The 13,220-nt window shown below is 37.4% G+C and overlaps 1 protein-coding gene across 1 annotated transcript in view; it reads left to right on the forward strand.

Annotated features, from left to right (window-relative positions):
• Nucleotides 1–11,860, forward strand: part of SLC25A17 (solute carrier family 25 member 17) — a 39,583-nt gene extending 27,723 nt beyond the window's left edge. Inside the window, exons 5-9 of the mRNA XM_077914389.1 lie at nucleotides 5,521–5,637; nucleotides 6,525–6,670; nucleotides 6,759–6,854; nucleotides 9,170–9,252; nucleotides 10,959–11,860. Coding sequence (XP_077770515.1) covers nucleotides 5,521–5,637; nucleotides 6,525–6,670; nucleotides 6,759–6,854; nucleotides 9,170–9,252; nucleotides 10,959–11,106 — 590 coding nt within the window. The 3' untranslated portion in view covers nucleotides 11,107–11,860. The remainder of the gene's footprint in view (nucleotides 1–5,520; nucleotides 5,638–6,524; nucleotides 6,671–6,758; nucleotides 6,855–9,169; nucleotides 9,253–10,958) is intronic.
• The last annotated feature ends 1,360 nt before the right edge of the window (nucleotides 11,861–13,220 follow it).

A 13,220-nucleotide genomic window follows, 5' to 3' on the forward strand; every position in this document is an offset into this window, starting at 1 on the left:
CTCTTAGCAACTTTCAAATATACAATATAATATTATTAACTATAGTCACCATGCTCTGTATTACATCCCCATGACTTATTTCTTTTATAACTAAAAGTGTGTACCTTTTGACCGACCGCCAGGCCAAGTTTTCCATAAAGTATAACACACAGGATTTCGTTCTCTGAAGAAATGAATGAGCATTTGTAGGTAAGTAATTCAGGATGGAAATCCAGGAGTCATCATTAAAAGTGTCTCTGACCCTCCACAGTTGTTTAATCATCGGAAACCATCAGTCTCTGGGATGCCTGGCTGGCTCAGTCAGTAGAGCATATGACACTTAGTCTCAGGGTTATGAGTTTGAGCCCTTTGTTGGGTCAGAGATTACTTTAAAAAAAAAAAAAAAAAAAGAATAAGAAGAACCGTCATCAGTCTGTCTCCTAAGTATCTCTAGAATCCATTCCCTCTTTTCCATATCCATAGCCATTTCTTTTTTTTTTTTTTTTTTTTTTTCCATAGCCATTTCTTTTGTTGCCTCTGAGGTCTTTCTCACTTACGTACTTTGCATAATCCTGCCTAGCCAACCTTTCTGGAAGAATAGTTTTCTAACAGTGTCATAACTCAAAGAACTCAAGCTTGAGATTTGTTCACTTGGGAAAAAAAAATCAGAATAGATCCAAGGGTATCCTGTACAGAGGAAACCTTCCTTTTTATATAATTGCAACAAATGGCAATGTGTATTATCTTTAATACCCAAGACCAAGTATTTGTAATATCTTGATTTTAATAATTTTAGATTACTATAGTTTTATGTATTGACATTTTAAAGATTATGACTCTCTGTCAAGGACTAACTCCTACAACGTTCCATAAAACTACTAATTCATAAAAAATATGACAAAATCTTTTTTTAATTGTTCAAAACCGTTTATTTGCTATGTCTGACAATCCCATTCTCCACCAGGTACAAAACACCCTTGTTATTCTCTCTCACTGTGCTCTGCTTGTTACCTTTCTAACTCTTACACATCTATAATCACAGTAGATTCCCCTATACCTAACATAGCTAGGCTGGTGTATAGTAGGCCAGTTAGTTTTTAAAAGTCAGCTGACATAGAGAGTATCATAAATAGCCTACTTACCTTGTATTTTATTTTAACTTAAAATATATGAATATATACTTTTTCTTTTCTTTTTTTAAGATTTTATTTATTTGACAGAGAGAGAGCACAAGTAGGGGGAGCAGGAGAAGGAGAAGCAGGTTCCCCCGCTGAGCAGAAAGCCTGATGCGGGGCTTGATGCTAGGACCCTGGGATCGTGACCTGAACTGAAGGTAGACCCTTCACCAACTGAGCCACCTAGGCACTCCTTTTTTTTTTTTTTTTTTTCTTTCTTTTCTTTTCTTTTCTTTTCTTTTCTTTTCTTTCTTTTTCTTTTAATATATGACCAAGGCATATTGGTTCACTGATTGGAGTTTTGTGCCTTCTCTTGTCATACCCCCCATGACCTGAACCTAAAGCTTTGCTACCATAACAGATTCAACTGACATAAGCAAGCTTGAGAAAAGGCATAATACCATTCTTGTTCACTTACATTCTGAAGTGTTTTCCTGAGTATGTGAAAGAAAGGTACAATGGGTCTGTGTCAGTTATGAGCATCATCTGTTAAACATCCTATCAGAGAGATGGTAGGGGACTACTGTTCTGAAACCCAAATCTGGATTTCAGAACAGCAATCCCCAGTTTCAAACCCTTTGATGTCTACCATTTGCATATAGGTTAAAGTCATGGTACCTACAGTATACCCCCAGCTGTATACAGGATAAGAACCCAACATACAAGATCTGTGATACTGCTTGCCTCTAGCTTGACTGCTATTGTTTCTTAGAAAACTGTGATTCCTTAAATATACCAAGTCATTTAATGACTCCGTCTTTCTACAGCTACTGTCATCTGTCTGATACGCAGTAGCACCCCCACTTCTGCCCCAAACAGAGGATTACCCAGCCCAAAATCAAAATGTCAGCTGTAACATGGTTGAAAGACCCTTGGTCAAATGTATTTTATAGTCCTTTATAATTCTGAGATTCTCTAATTATAAGTTCTCTCTTTTTCTGAAAGTAAGGAATTCTTTGGAAATTACTTTTGTGAGTTTTATATTTCTCCTCGTAACATGTTTTCATATCTTAATACCTATGCATTCTTGGAATGAGAACCACTTTTTCTTTTCCTGCTGTAAGCCTTGTCATGTATTAAAATCACTGTAGGAATGAGTTTCATTGTCTCCAAGGAGAACTAGGAACAGTATTATTGTTACACAAGTTCTGCTTGAAATTTAGAAATTTATTACTGTATTTTCATAGGAAAAAAGCTCATATAGCTTGATACCTTGGGGAAGGATTTGGGAACAAAATCTCACAGAAAACTTAAATGAAGAAGATTCTTGCCATTTTTATGAAATTGGGATTTTTACCAATAACTTTTTGAATGCCAATGATGTTACTGTTAGGATAGTTCTTACTCCTTTCCTGCCCTCCGGTCTTAAATCTGGTAAGGCAGGTTTGTTCCTATTGTGTATCAAGTTGCATGGCTTCTCAGGGGCCAAGTGGTTAGATTTATGACCTTGATCTGCCCTTTTTTTGTATCAGTGGTCATTGTACTTACTTCCCAGAAGTACATACATGATTAGCATATTTCTTTTTTTGTTTTGTTTTGTTTTCTTTCCTTAACAGACTCAGTGCTAATAAAACTATTTTGTGTTCAAGATTTCAGAAGTAAATGGCTGTTCCAATTATTCCTTGAATCAGTAAATAATTTCCGTGTGTGTGTTTAGTTACTATTCATCTCTTAATTTTGCTTCTCTTTTCTTATAAATGATTTTTAACAAAAAAAAAGAAAAAATGGAATCATTCAAATTGAAAGAAAAACAATTTCTTGTCATTAAGTACATAAAATATTAATATTCCCATCCTAGAAGTGAAGTAACAGCCACAGCTTAGAACCGAAACAACTTTCTACACGAGCTTATAAACAAACAACTTTTTTTATCCTTCAGCCATATCTGTTATGCAAAAGTATGGAGTTGGAATCTCTTATCATGACGGTTTGTAGCTTGTTTTTCTTCCGTGGAATGCTGTCCTTTGCTTCATTATATAGATTTCCAAGGTTTTAGTAAAGTTTTGGAGCCTCAAATATTTTGAGTGTCTTTTCCCAGAACTCATAAAATTATAGTGGTTAAAAAAATACCTCTCCATCTATTTTGGCTTAGAGGATGAACAAAGTACTTGAACTTCTCAGATAAAAAGCTTCAAAATACAAATGTTTTCACAAGTAGTTTACATTCTCTTTTTGAAATGATTTAGTGCATTTTTGTACTTGAAATTGTCCTTAGAATCCTCTTAGTCTTTCAGCTTGTGTTAATAACAGAGATATGAAAGCAGAATCTTAAATGATAGTTAAATCTTAAATCTAGGGGCAGATTAAGTTGATTAGGCCTTTGGCTGGGGTCATGATCTCAGGGTCCTTGGGATCGAGCCCTGCATTGGGCTCCCTGCTCAGCTAGGAATCTGCTTCTCCTTCTCGCTCTGACCTGCCTCCCCACTTGTGCTCTCTCTTTCTGTGTCAAATAAATAAATAAAATCTTAAAAAAAAAAAATCTTAAGGGATGCCTGGCTCAGTGGTTGAGCATCTCCTTTTGGCTCAGGTTGTGATCGTGGGGTCCTGGGACTGAGTCCCGCATCGGGCTCCCCACAGGGAGCCTGCTTCTCCCTTTGCCTATGTCTCTGCCTCTCTGTGTCTCTCATGAATAAATAAATAAAATCTTTAAAAAAATAAAAACAAAAAACTTAAATCTAGGCTGCATTGCATCTGAAGTATTTTGTGAGTACCTTCCTCTTGAATAGATTATAAAAGGGATTTTGATTTCTAAAGAATTTAATAGACAACCCATTTCACTTGTTTAGAAAGGTGTGTACACTTTGTCTACACTATCTACAGAAGCCTAGGATCTCTGTTTCTGAGTTCTCCTGTTTTCGTCTGGAAAAAAAAATGCAGTAGACTGCTCAGTAGTACTTTCTAGTCTGATTTTTCTTGCTGTTAATTTTTCTGTCAAGTGATGTGTACATTGCATTGAATAGGAACACATTATAAAGTCTTGCAAGTGGTCATGTATTGATATTCTTCTCTCTTGACCTCTTGGGCACTGGCACTTTTTAAAAATGAGACTAGCAAGAATCTCTAGGTGAGGCTTTTTCAGATTATGATCAATGCTGTAAGTGACAATGCATGACTATAGTGAGTCATAACTAAAGATGACTCCTTAGTGTGTTATGGGACTAAAAATATAATAAATACAGCTCATAAAATTTTTTGATGAGGTCTTTTATTTTGATAAAAGTGTTTCATAACACTCTTAAGAAAAAGGTGACAAAATATCTTACTTAACAACTATATACAACAAATGAAAAAATAAGATTTTAATTTCTTGGCTGTTTCATCAAGCTTGTCTTTGGTCAGACTTGTGTTTTTTGAATGCTGTGTTTTGAGATTCCTTAAAACAGTCTTTCTACCATTGTGTTTAAAGGACTTTTAGTAGGTTTCTCTTCCTTAGGATTATGCCTCTTGTTTCTTCAGAGCATGGCCAGATAGAGCCAGATAGCTTGATGTGTGGTTGTTTGTTGAGTTTGTTCATTGGTTCATTTGTTCAATATTTATTTAAATATTTATAAAGAATATATTATGTGTCAGGCACTTTGTTACAACTCTGTCTGGTATATATTTTTTTTAATCATTCCAGGACTGATGAGGAATATTTTAATATCTCAAGATGGTGTTAACTTGGGACCATGTGTTTTCAAAAAAGAAGCACCTGGCTCATTGTATTGTTCCACTCTGAGGCAACCTTGGGGGGCCAGGATCCCCATCCTTAAGCTTGTAAGGATCATAATGCTTGTGAAACTCTTTCAGGTGTTTTGTGACAGTTCATAACTACTGCTTGCTGCCTGCCTATCCTAATTCCCTAAGTGATGAGGAACTCTTCTGTGAGCCTCCCATCCCTGATGAACCTCTTTCAAATATTACCACTTTCTTCCACCTGCCACCCATTGTACCAAATCCATACTCACTTAAAACCATGTAAGCTACTTATGTGAGAGTTGTAAATTGTGTGTTTTATCAGATATTGTCATGGACTTAGCATGTGATCAGTAAGCCTTATTAAAACTGTTATTTTTTAAATGCACCCAGAACTGGATCAAAATTGCTACTTTGGATGCTATATTAATTGACAAATAGATCATTTCCTGTTATACAAATGTGGAACAGTACTGCTGCCAGCCTTTTTTGCTATCAGCAAGGCTTCTGAATTGCTTCTAACAGTAGTGGCTTGTGTTGTACCCTGTCACAGAGAGATACCTTATCTCAAGTCTCCCAGTAGGTCAGTGGCAGAAGTATAAATGAAACACTGGTACATAGCTCTAACATAAGGCAGCAAAGCTTGAAGATTGCACTTTGCTTTTCTTTTGTCTCCTCTTTCTTTTTAAAGGAGTGGTGAATGTGTTGCTAACAACTCCACTCTGGGTAGTAAATACCAGACTGAAGCTACAAGGGGCAAAATTTAGGAATGAAGACATTGTACCAACCAACTACAAAGGTATCATTGGTAAGTGTTTGTTTGGGTGAGTTCCTATTTAAGAAGTTTCTTTTTTCTCTGTGTCTGAAATTTATTACCACAATAATGCTGCATGTCAGACAGTCTCAAATCTTCACATCTAATGGTAAGCATTTGTTTAGCTCCTGTGTCTATGGATTGACATGGATTTGACTCATCTAGGCTGGGACCAGCCTATACACATTCTTCTCTTGGTGGTAGCAAAAGCACAAGAGGACATGTCCAATTGTACAATCTTATTTCAAGCCCCTGTTTGCATCTTATTTGCTACTGTTCTCTTGGCCAAAGCCAGTGTCAGGAGGTAGAGAAGTATGCTGCTCCCCTGGAGTGGGAGGGGGTAAATATTTCTAAAGAATAATCTACACTCTTTTAGTGTTGTCTTTGGATAAAGTTATCATTAATAACTAACTGATGACTTTGAGTTTAATAGTAGGTTACCTGGTTCTTCTTTCCCATGTGTCCATCTTTGTGATGAGAATAGTGATTTTCTTATAAGTTATATCCTAAATAATGGGTCCTAGGGAACTATCTGTTGTTGTCCTGACTTTGCTGAGAAGCACCTGGGCTGTCCGTTCACAATCCTCTGTAATACAGAGTTCTCGGGCATGGTGGTGGTGATTACTTAGGAAAATTTCACATTCTAACGCCAGATTATCAGGAAGAGTTGCCTGTGATTTAAGTTGGTTTCTCAATAATGTGGTGACTATCAGTGTCTGATGATTATCAAAAAGTGGCTAACTGAGGAACTTCCTAGAATACAGCAAGAAGGAAATTTTAATAGAACCAGTAAGATTCTATTCTGAGTACATTTGAACAAAATTTACATTGTGTTCTCCAGTTAAGGGATTGTAATCAAAAGTCCTTGATTTCTTGCTTAGATGCTTTTCATCAGATCATTCGAGATGAAGGAATCTTGGCTTTATGGAATGGCACATTTCCTTCCTTGCTCTTGGTCTTCAATCCTGCCATCCAGTTCATGTTCTATGAAGGCTTAAAACGGCAGCTTCTAAAGAAACGAATGAAGGTAATTCCTGATTTTGAAAGCAGTAAATAATAATCTCTGACACTCTCTTGTTTGCATTGATGTGGTTTGCTCTTTCTTTGCTTTCCAGCTTTCTTCTTTGGATGTGTTCATCATTGGTGCAATATCCAAAGCGATTGCTACCACTGTCACCTATCCCATGCAGACAGTACAGTCCATTCTGAGGGTGAGTGCTGGGGTTCTCCCTGCATTTAGTCAAACAAAATTCTGAAGTACATGGTTTCTCTGTTTAAAGCAATGTTAATAAAGCAATAAGGTAGTCAGTTGATAGTCTAGACCATTTTTCCATTTGTTTAATAATTGCTAACGAGGCTATCAGTTGGTTTCGTTTGGTTTGGAGCAGTTTACATTTGTCATTTCTTAGGTACTGTGGTGTCTCAGAAAACCCAAATGTGGGAGGAGGTTCTTAAATGACCTTAGGAATGTATAAGCTTGTTTTCTTCTCATTTAAGTTGATTTGCTTAGGTTAGCTGTACAAAATCAGAAGTTGTTTAGTTCATTCAGGAGAAATTAATGATTTAGCTTTTCTGAAGCACTTTCAAATTTCTGGTTTTTTCATTCAGTTATTTATTCAGCAATATATTTATTAAGTACCCACGCTGAGTGAGAAGCTGGGTACACATGGTGAATAAAAATCAATCCCTGTCCTCTGGGAGATAACAGAGGAAAGAATGAACAGGTAAATAAGCAAAATAAATAGGTAATTATAAATTGAGAAAAGTGCTTTCAAGAGGTGAACTGCGTTCTGTCATTTAGTGGAGAGGGGCGTGGTGCGGATCTTATTAAGGTGATTGAGGATTGGGCTCTGAGGAAGTATATATAAAAACCAAGTCTTAAAAAAAAAAAAAAAAAAAAAAACCAAGTCTTCTTGGGACACCTGGGTGGCTCAGCGGTTGGGCATCTGCCTTTGGCTTGGGGCATGATCCTGAAATCCCGGGATGGAGTCCCACATCGGGCTCCCTGCATGGAGCCTGCTTCTCCCCCTGCCTGTGTCTCTGCCTCTCTCTGTGTCTCTCATGAATAGATAAATAAAATCTAAAAAAACAAACAAACAAACAAGACTTAAGGAAGATAAAGACCAGCTTTCAAAGAGCATTCTAGGTAGAGGGAACATGATGTGCTAAGAGTGTAGTGATTGGGAACTGAAAAGAGGCCACTCTGGCTAAACAGTGGCTCAAGATGAGATTGGAAAAGTGGCAAGGAAGACTCTAGGTGACGATTCTAGATTTTATTCTCACCTGAGTAGGAAGCCTGTGAAGGGCTTTAAACTAGGGAGTAATGTGATCTGATTTACAATTTGAGAAGATTCCTGTGGCTGTTGTGTGCTGAATTGATCCCAGGGCTAAGAGATGAGGGTGAGGGGGCAATCCAGTAAGAGACCAATTCCATAGTACAGGTGAAAGGTGATGGTGGCCTACACTAAAGTGGTAGCAGTGGAGGGGAAAGAGAAGATATGGACAGATTTCATTATCTATTTTGAAAAAAAATTCAAAGTATTTATTGGTAAATAAAATAGGGATGATGGTGAAAATACTTCAATTCAAAAGATTTATTATCTTATGTTAAAAGTATTTCTACTGGGGCACCTGGGTGGCACAGCCAGTTAAGCATCTCCCTTCGGCTCAGGTCATGATCTCAGGGTCCTGAGATCAAGCCCCATGTGTGGCTCCCCACTCAGTGGAGAGTCTGCTTCTCCTTCTCCGTCTGCTATTCCTCTCACTTGTACTCTCTGGTTCTATATCTCTATCAAATAAATAAATAAAATCTTAAAAAAAAAAAAAAGGAAAGAAGGAAAGTAAAAGTGCTTCTTACTCGAGGCCAAGCTGTTCAAATAGGAAATAAGATTTTTTTTAAAAAGTTTCTACTGATGTACTGTTCTTAAATTGGTGCTTAATATACAGGAATTCAGTAGCATCTAAATAAATGTATTTTGATACTTTTATAATGTTAACATATAATGTGAAGAGCTTAGACTGTAGTGGTCCTAATTGATTGGTGTCTATCAGAACTTTCTAAAGGACTAGAGGGTAAGCCAAACCATCAGTATCTAAATCTTCATTATGGGCATGTTTGTTTTCTTTTGAGGTAGTATTTTCCCCATAATTCTATAAAGTGAAAATTCTCATGCTTGCTTCATTAAAAAATATTTATTTAATTTATTAGAGAGAGAGCAGAGGGAATGGCAGAGGGGGAGGGAGAGGGACAGAGAATCTGAAGCAGACTCTTCACTGAGCTAAGCACAGAGCCCAACATGGAGCTCAGTCCCATGACCATAATATCATGACCTGAGTCAAACACCTAACCAACTGAACCACCCAGGCACCCCCAAAACTATTTCTTATTTTCACTTATTTCATTGAAAAAGAGAATTCATGAAATCTACATACTTGTTAGATATTTTTGTTTCTGTATACTACAAGACATTATTCCAAAATAATTTCTTCTTCAGGTAGAAATTGATCTGTTTTTCTTCTTCCCCAGTTTGGACGTCACAGACTAAACCCAGAAAACAGAACACTGGGGAGTCTTCGGAATGTTCTCTATCTTCTTCACCAACGAGTAAAGTGAGCTTTGTAGATGCTTCACATTCTGTCCTGTCTTTCAGCAGCTATCTCTGGCAAAGAGTGGCCAGATCTGCTTAACTTGCACTACAGTCTTGGCAGTGAGAACCTAGAAACCTCTCCTTGCATGCTGTGCTCAAACAATTCTCGTTTTAGGGGCTTAGTGCAATATGGCAGCATTTGGGGAAGTTATGGAAAAAGTTCAGATCTTTATTCTTTGTAACTTAGAAATATGCAGAACTCCTTTAGAGAGGTAAGCCTCCTATAATCTAATGTAGAGAGACTGTTCTGCCCTAGGAGTGTTGCCATCGATGGCATATCCTGTGACCTCTCTTGTAAATAGAAGTAAACAGGTATTTTAGAGCAGTAGTCATAGTGAGAAAAGGAGAATGTAGTAGGAAGAGTAATGATAATTATTGTAATGACGGCAGTGCTGATGATGGTAAGAGTAGCTAACATTTTTTAGTGTTTGGTTTGTAGCAGACACTGAGCTCTGTGCTTCACACGAGTCATCTCACTTAATCCTAACAATGGCCCTATGAGGCAGGTACTTTCGTCATTTCCCTGTATCATTCCATTTAGAGAAGCTGACCCTCAGGGCCTCCTTTGAGGCAAAGCTGCTGTAACTTTATTACTGTTCCTAGACATAAGATACTTTGAAAATAATAAATTTATTATAAAAACAGATTATGCTTGGGATAGCAAAATCAGAGATAAAGAATTAGTATAAAGTTAAAACTAAATGTTCACCATACCAAGTATTGACAAGAATGTGGAGCAACCAGAACTTTTCTGTGCTGTTGGTGGGAAAATAAAATGGTCTGACCATTTTGGAAAGTTTGGCATTTTCTTTAAAAGTTAAACATACAACTACCATAGGACCTAGCAATTCTTCTCAAGTTATATAGAGAGAAATGAAATAGGTCTGTGCAAAAACTTGTACACAGATGTTAAAAACAGTTTTATTTGTAAGAATCAAAAACCAGAAACAATACAAATGTATCATCATTGGGTGAGTAGACATACAAGTTACTATCTATCTACATAGTGGAATACTGCTCACAAGAAAGGACCTACTAACATGTATATTGATGTATGTATAGATCTCAAAATAATTATGCCAAGTGAATGGATGGATCTCTAATTATGGATGGAGCTCAAATGATTAAGCCAAGTGAAAGAAGTCAGACAAAAAAGAATTCATACCATGTGATTGGACTTACATAAAATTTAGAAAATGCCAGTATACTATTACCCCTCATTGACAGTATCTCTTCCCATGGTTTCAGGGATCCACAGTCAACCTCGATCTGGAAGCAGATGATGCTCCTTCTGACCTATTGTCAAAAGGCCAGTAGGACCTAACACCATGTCATTCACCTCACTGCATCTCAATACATAGATATTCTGAGAGAGGGAGAGACCACATTCCCATAACTTTTATTACAGTATGTTGGCGTTCCATTTCACTATTAGCTATTGTTGTTAATCTCTTACTGTGCCTAATTTATAAGTTAAACTTTATGATAGGTGTGTATGTATAGGAAAAAATAGGGGGTTCACTACTAACTACAATTGCAGGTGTCTGCTGAGGGTCTGGGAACGTATTTCCCCAGGGATAAGCGGTGGCTAGTGTAACATGCTTCTTTGATGCAGTAGTTGACTTTTAGGAAGAAAACTTTTTATTTTCTTCAAACCTTTCTTTATAGGCGTTTTGGAATCATGGGACTCTACAAAGGCCTTGAAGCCAAACTGCTACAGACAGTCCTCACTGCTGCCCTCATGTTCCTGGTTTATGAGAAACTGACAGCCGCTACCTTCACAGTTATGGGGCTGAAGAGTGCCCACAAGCACTGAGACACTGCACCCTGCAAAGTGCAGAAAGATGCTCGAGATGGGGGTTCCTCTGTGTGAAGGGAAGTGATTCTCTTTTTACTCTTGCCACATATACCATGAATTTTACCCTCACTGGCTGGAAAAGCATCTAAGGGTAAACATGGACGATAGCCAGCTGGACCTGTCAACAACTTAATTTTTATGACAGTTGGTTGAATTTTGTGGGGGAGGTTGTCTAATGGTCATACAAAAAGAAAACATTGAAAACCTGAAAATGAAAGTTTGTAGGCGTTTATTGTTTTCCTTAAGGGGAATGGACTATTGCTCTCATGTGTAATTTTCTCCAGTTAAAAATCTTTCTTAAATTTACCACCTGTTCTTTTCCCCTGAACCCCGCCCCCAGATTCTAGGGACACATTTAATAACATATAATTCTCATATACTTTTGTATGTTTTAATCTTGGTATTTTTCTCACTAAAAATATTATGATTGTGCCATAGGCATGACTTTATTTTTGTTGTCCTTTTTTTCCTCCTGCTTAAGGAAAGGCATCTTCTTTGGTACATGAGCTATTTATTTTGTAGGAGAAATGAAAATGATTAATCCCAAATGATTCTCTTATAAACTATTTGTAAACATCACTTATTCGTTAGTATTTGACTTAATTAAAAATATTTATTTTGAATCAATCCTTTCATTACAAAAGGCGTGAAGTTTTATGTTTGTTCATGCAAACCCCATCAAGTCAAGCCCAAATAAACTGTCAACACAAAAGACATTTTAAAAAGTTGCCTTTCATTCAGATACCACGTTGGGTTTACAACCAGCTGGCAAAAATCATAGAAAAGGGAGAGGGAGCAGGTACCTTGTTTAGGCTCTGGAATATTTTCTCCCTTACAAACTCCTGGTGGAGGCTATTTTGAGAATAAACATCTGACTGAGATTATTTGTATTTGGAAACATTCCTTATAGTCCTACTACTTAAAGTGTATGTATCAAGCAGCAGCATTGACATCACCTGGGAGGTTGGGCACACAGTCCCAGACTTCTGAATCATAATCTGCAATTTAACAAGATCCCCAGATGATTCATACTCACATTAAAGTTTGAGAGACCTTAGAGCCCCTAACTCAACAGAAGCTATGATTGGTTTCAATGATAGAAACCAAGACAAAGATTTTTCTCAAAGGAAAGTTGGACTCGTGCATTAAAACAACCCCTGAGAAAACTGAGTGTCCCACATTGTCCTTTACTTAAGCCTCATAGCATGTGCAGAGGTGGTTGGACTTTTGTTATGCAGCTGGGGGGTGAATTTAGGCCTCTCAAGCCACCCAAGAAACAAACTCTGGTCATTTGAGAATAGCCCTTTGGGTTCCTGTAACTTAGTTTTCGTCCCTATCACAAAATGACAGGTTTTTCATTTAGAAGTCTAATTTATTTGGAGTCAGAGAGAGGAATAATGAAGTGTCTATGGACTCCAGTATTTAGTTCAGTTTTGAGAATGGAAACTTCTTTCTCTTATTTCCTCTCTGGTCCTTCTGTTAATTTCAAAATATGTGATTTTCAAACTCCTGCTAATTGGAAGATGGTTGTGGTGTTCTAGAAAGCAAGAATCAGGAGGGGTTTATAATCTGAAAACTAGACTGAATGCTCCTCCTCCACTGAAAACAGAGAATTGGCCCCATTACTACTTTTTATTTTTCTTTATGGTTTGTGTGGGTCTGTGGCAAGGCTTGGGTGGGAAGCACAAAACTTATTTTGATTTTTATACAGGAGAAGGATCATAAAGGTGCCGTGTGTGCTTTTGTTGTTTTAATTATGCAGTTTGCTTTGGAAATTGAATTTTGAGCTCAGTTGGTATGCTAGAATAATTTCCAAGTCAAATTATAGACTTAAATGAGATGTTTATGATGTGAAAATCTATTTGATGCCTCTTTTTTCTGATTTTATGAGCGAACAATTTAATACCGAGGTTTTATGCTCCTTGTGGAAGCTTACAGACTCACTAGTTGAAACTAGGTAATGGGGCAGCCTTGGTGGCTCAGCTGTTTAGCTCCGCCTTCAGCCAGGGCCTGGTCCTGGAGACCTGGGATTGAGTCCCATGTCAGGCTCCCTGCATGGAGCCTGCTTCTCC

Source organism: Canis aureus, chromosome 11 (genome assembly GCF_053574225.1).
Source record: "Canis aureus isolate CA01 chromosome 11, VMU_Caureus_v.1.0, whole genome shotgun sequence".
Lineage (NCBI taxonomy): Eukaryota > Metazoa > Chordata > Mammalia > Carnivora > Canidae > Canis > Canis aureus.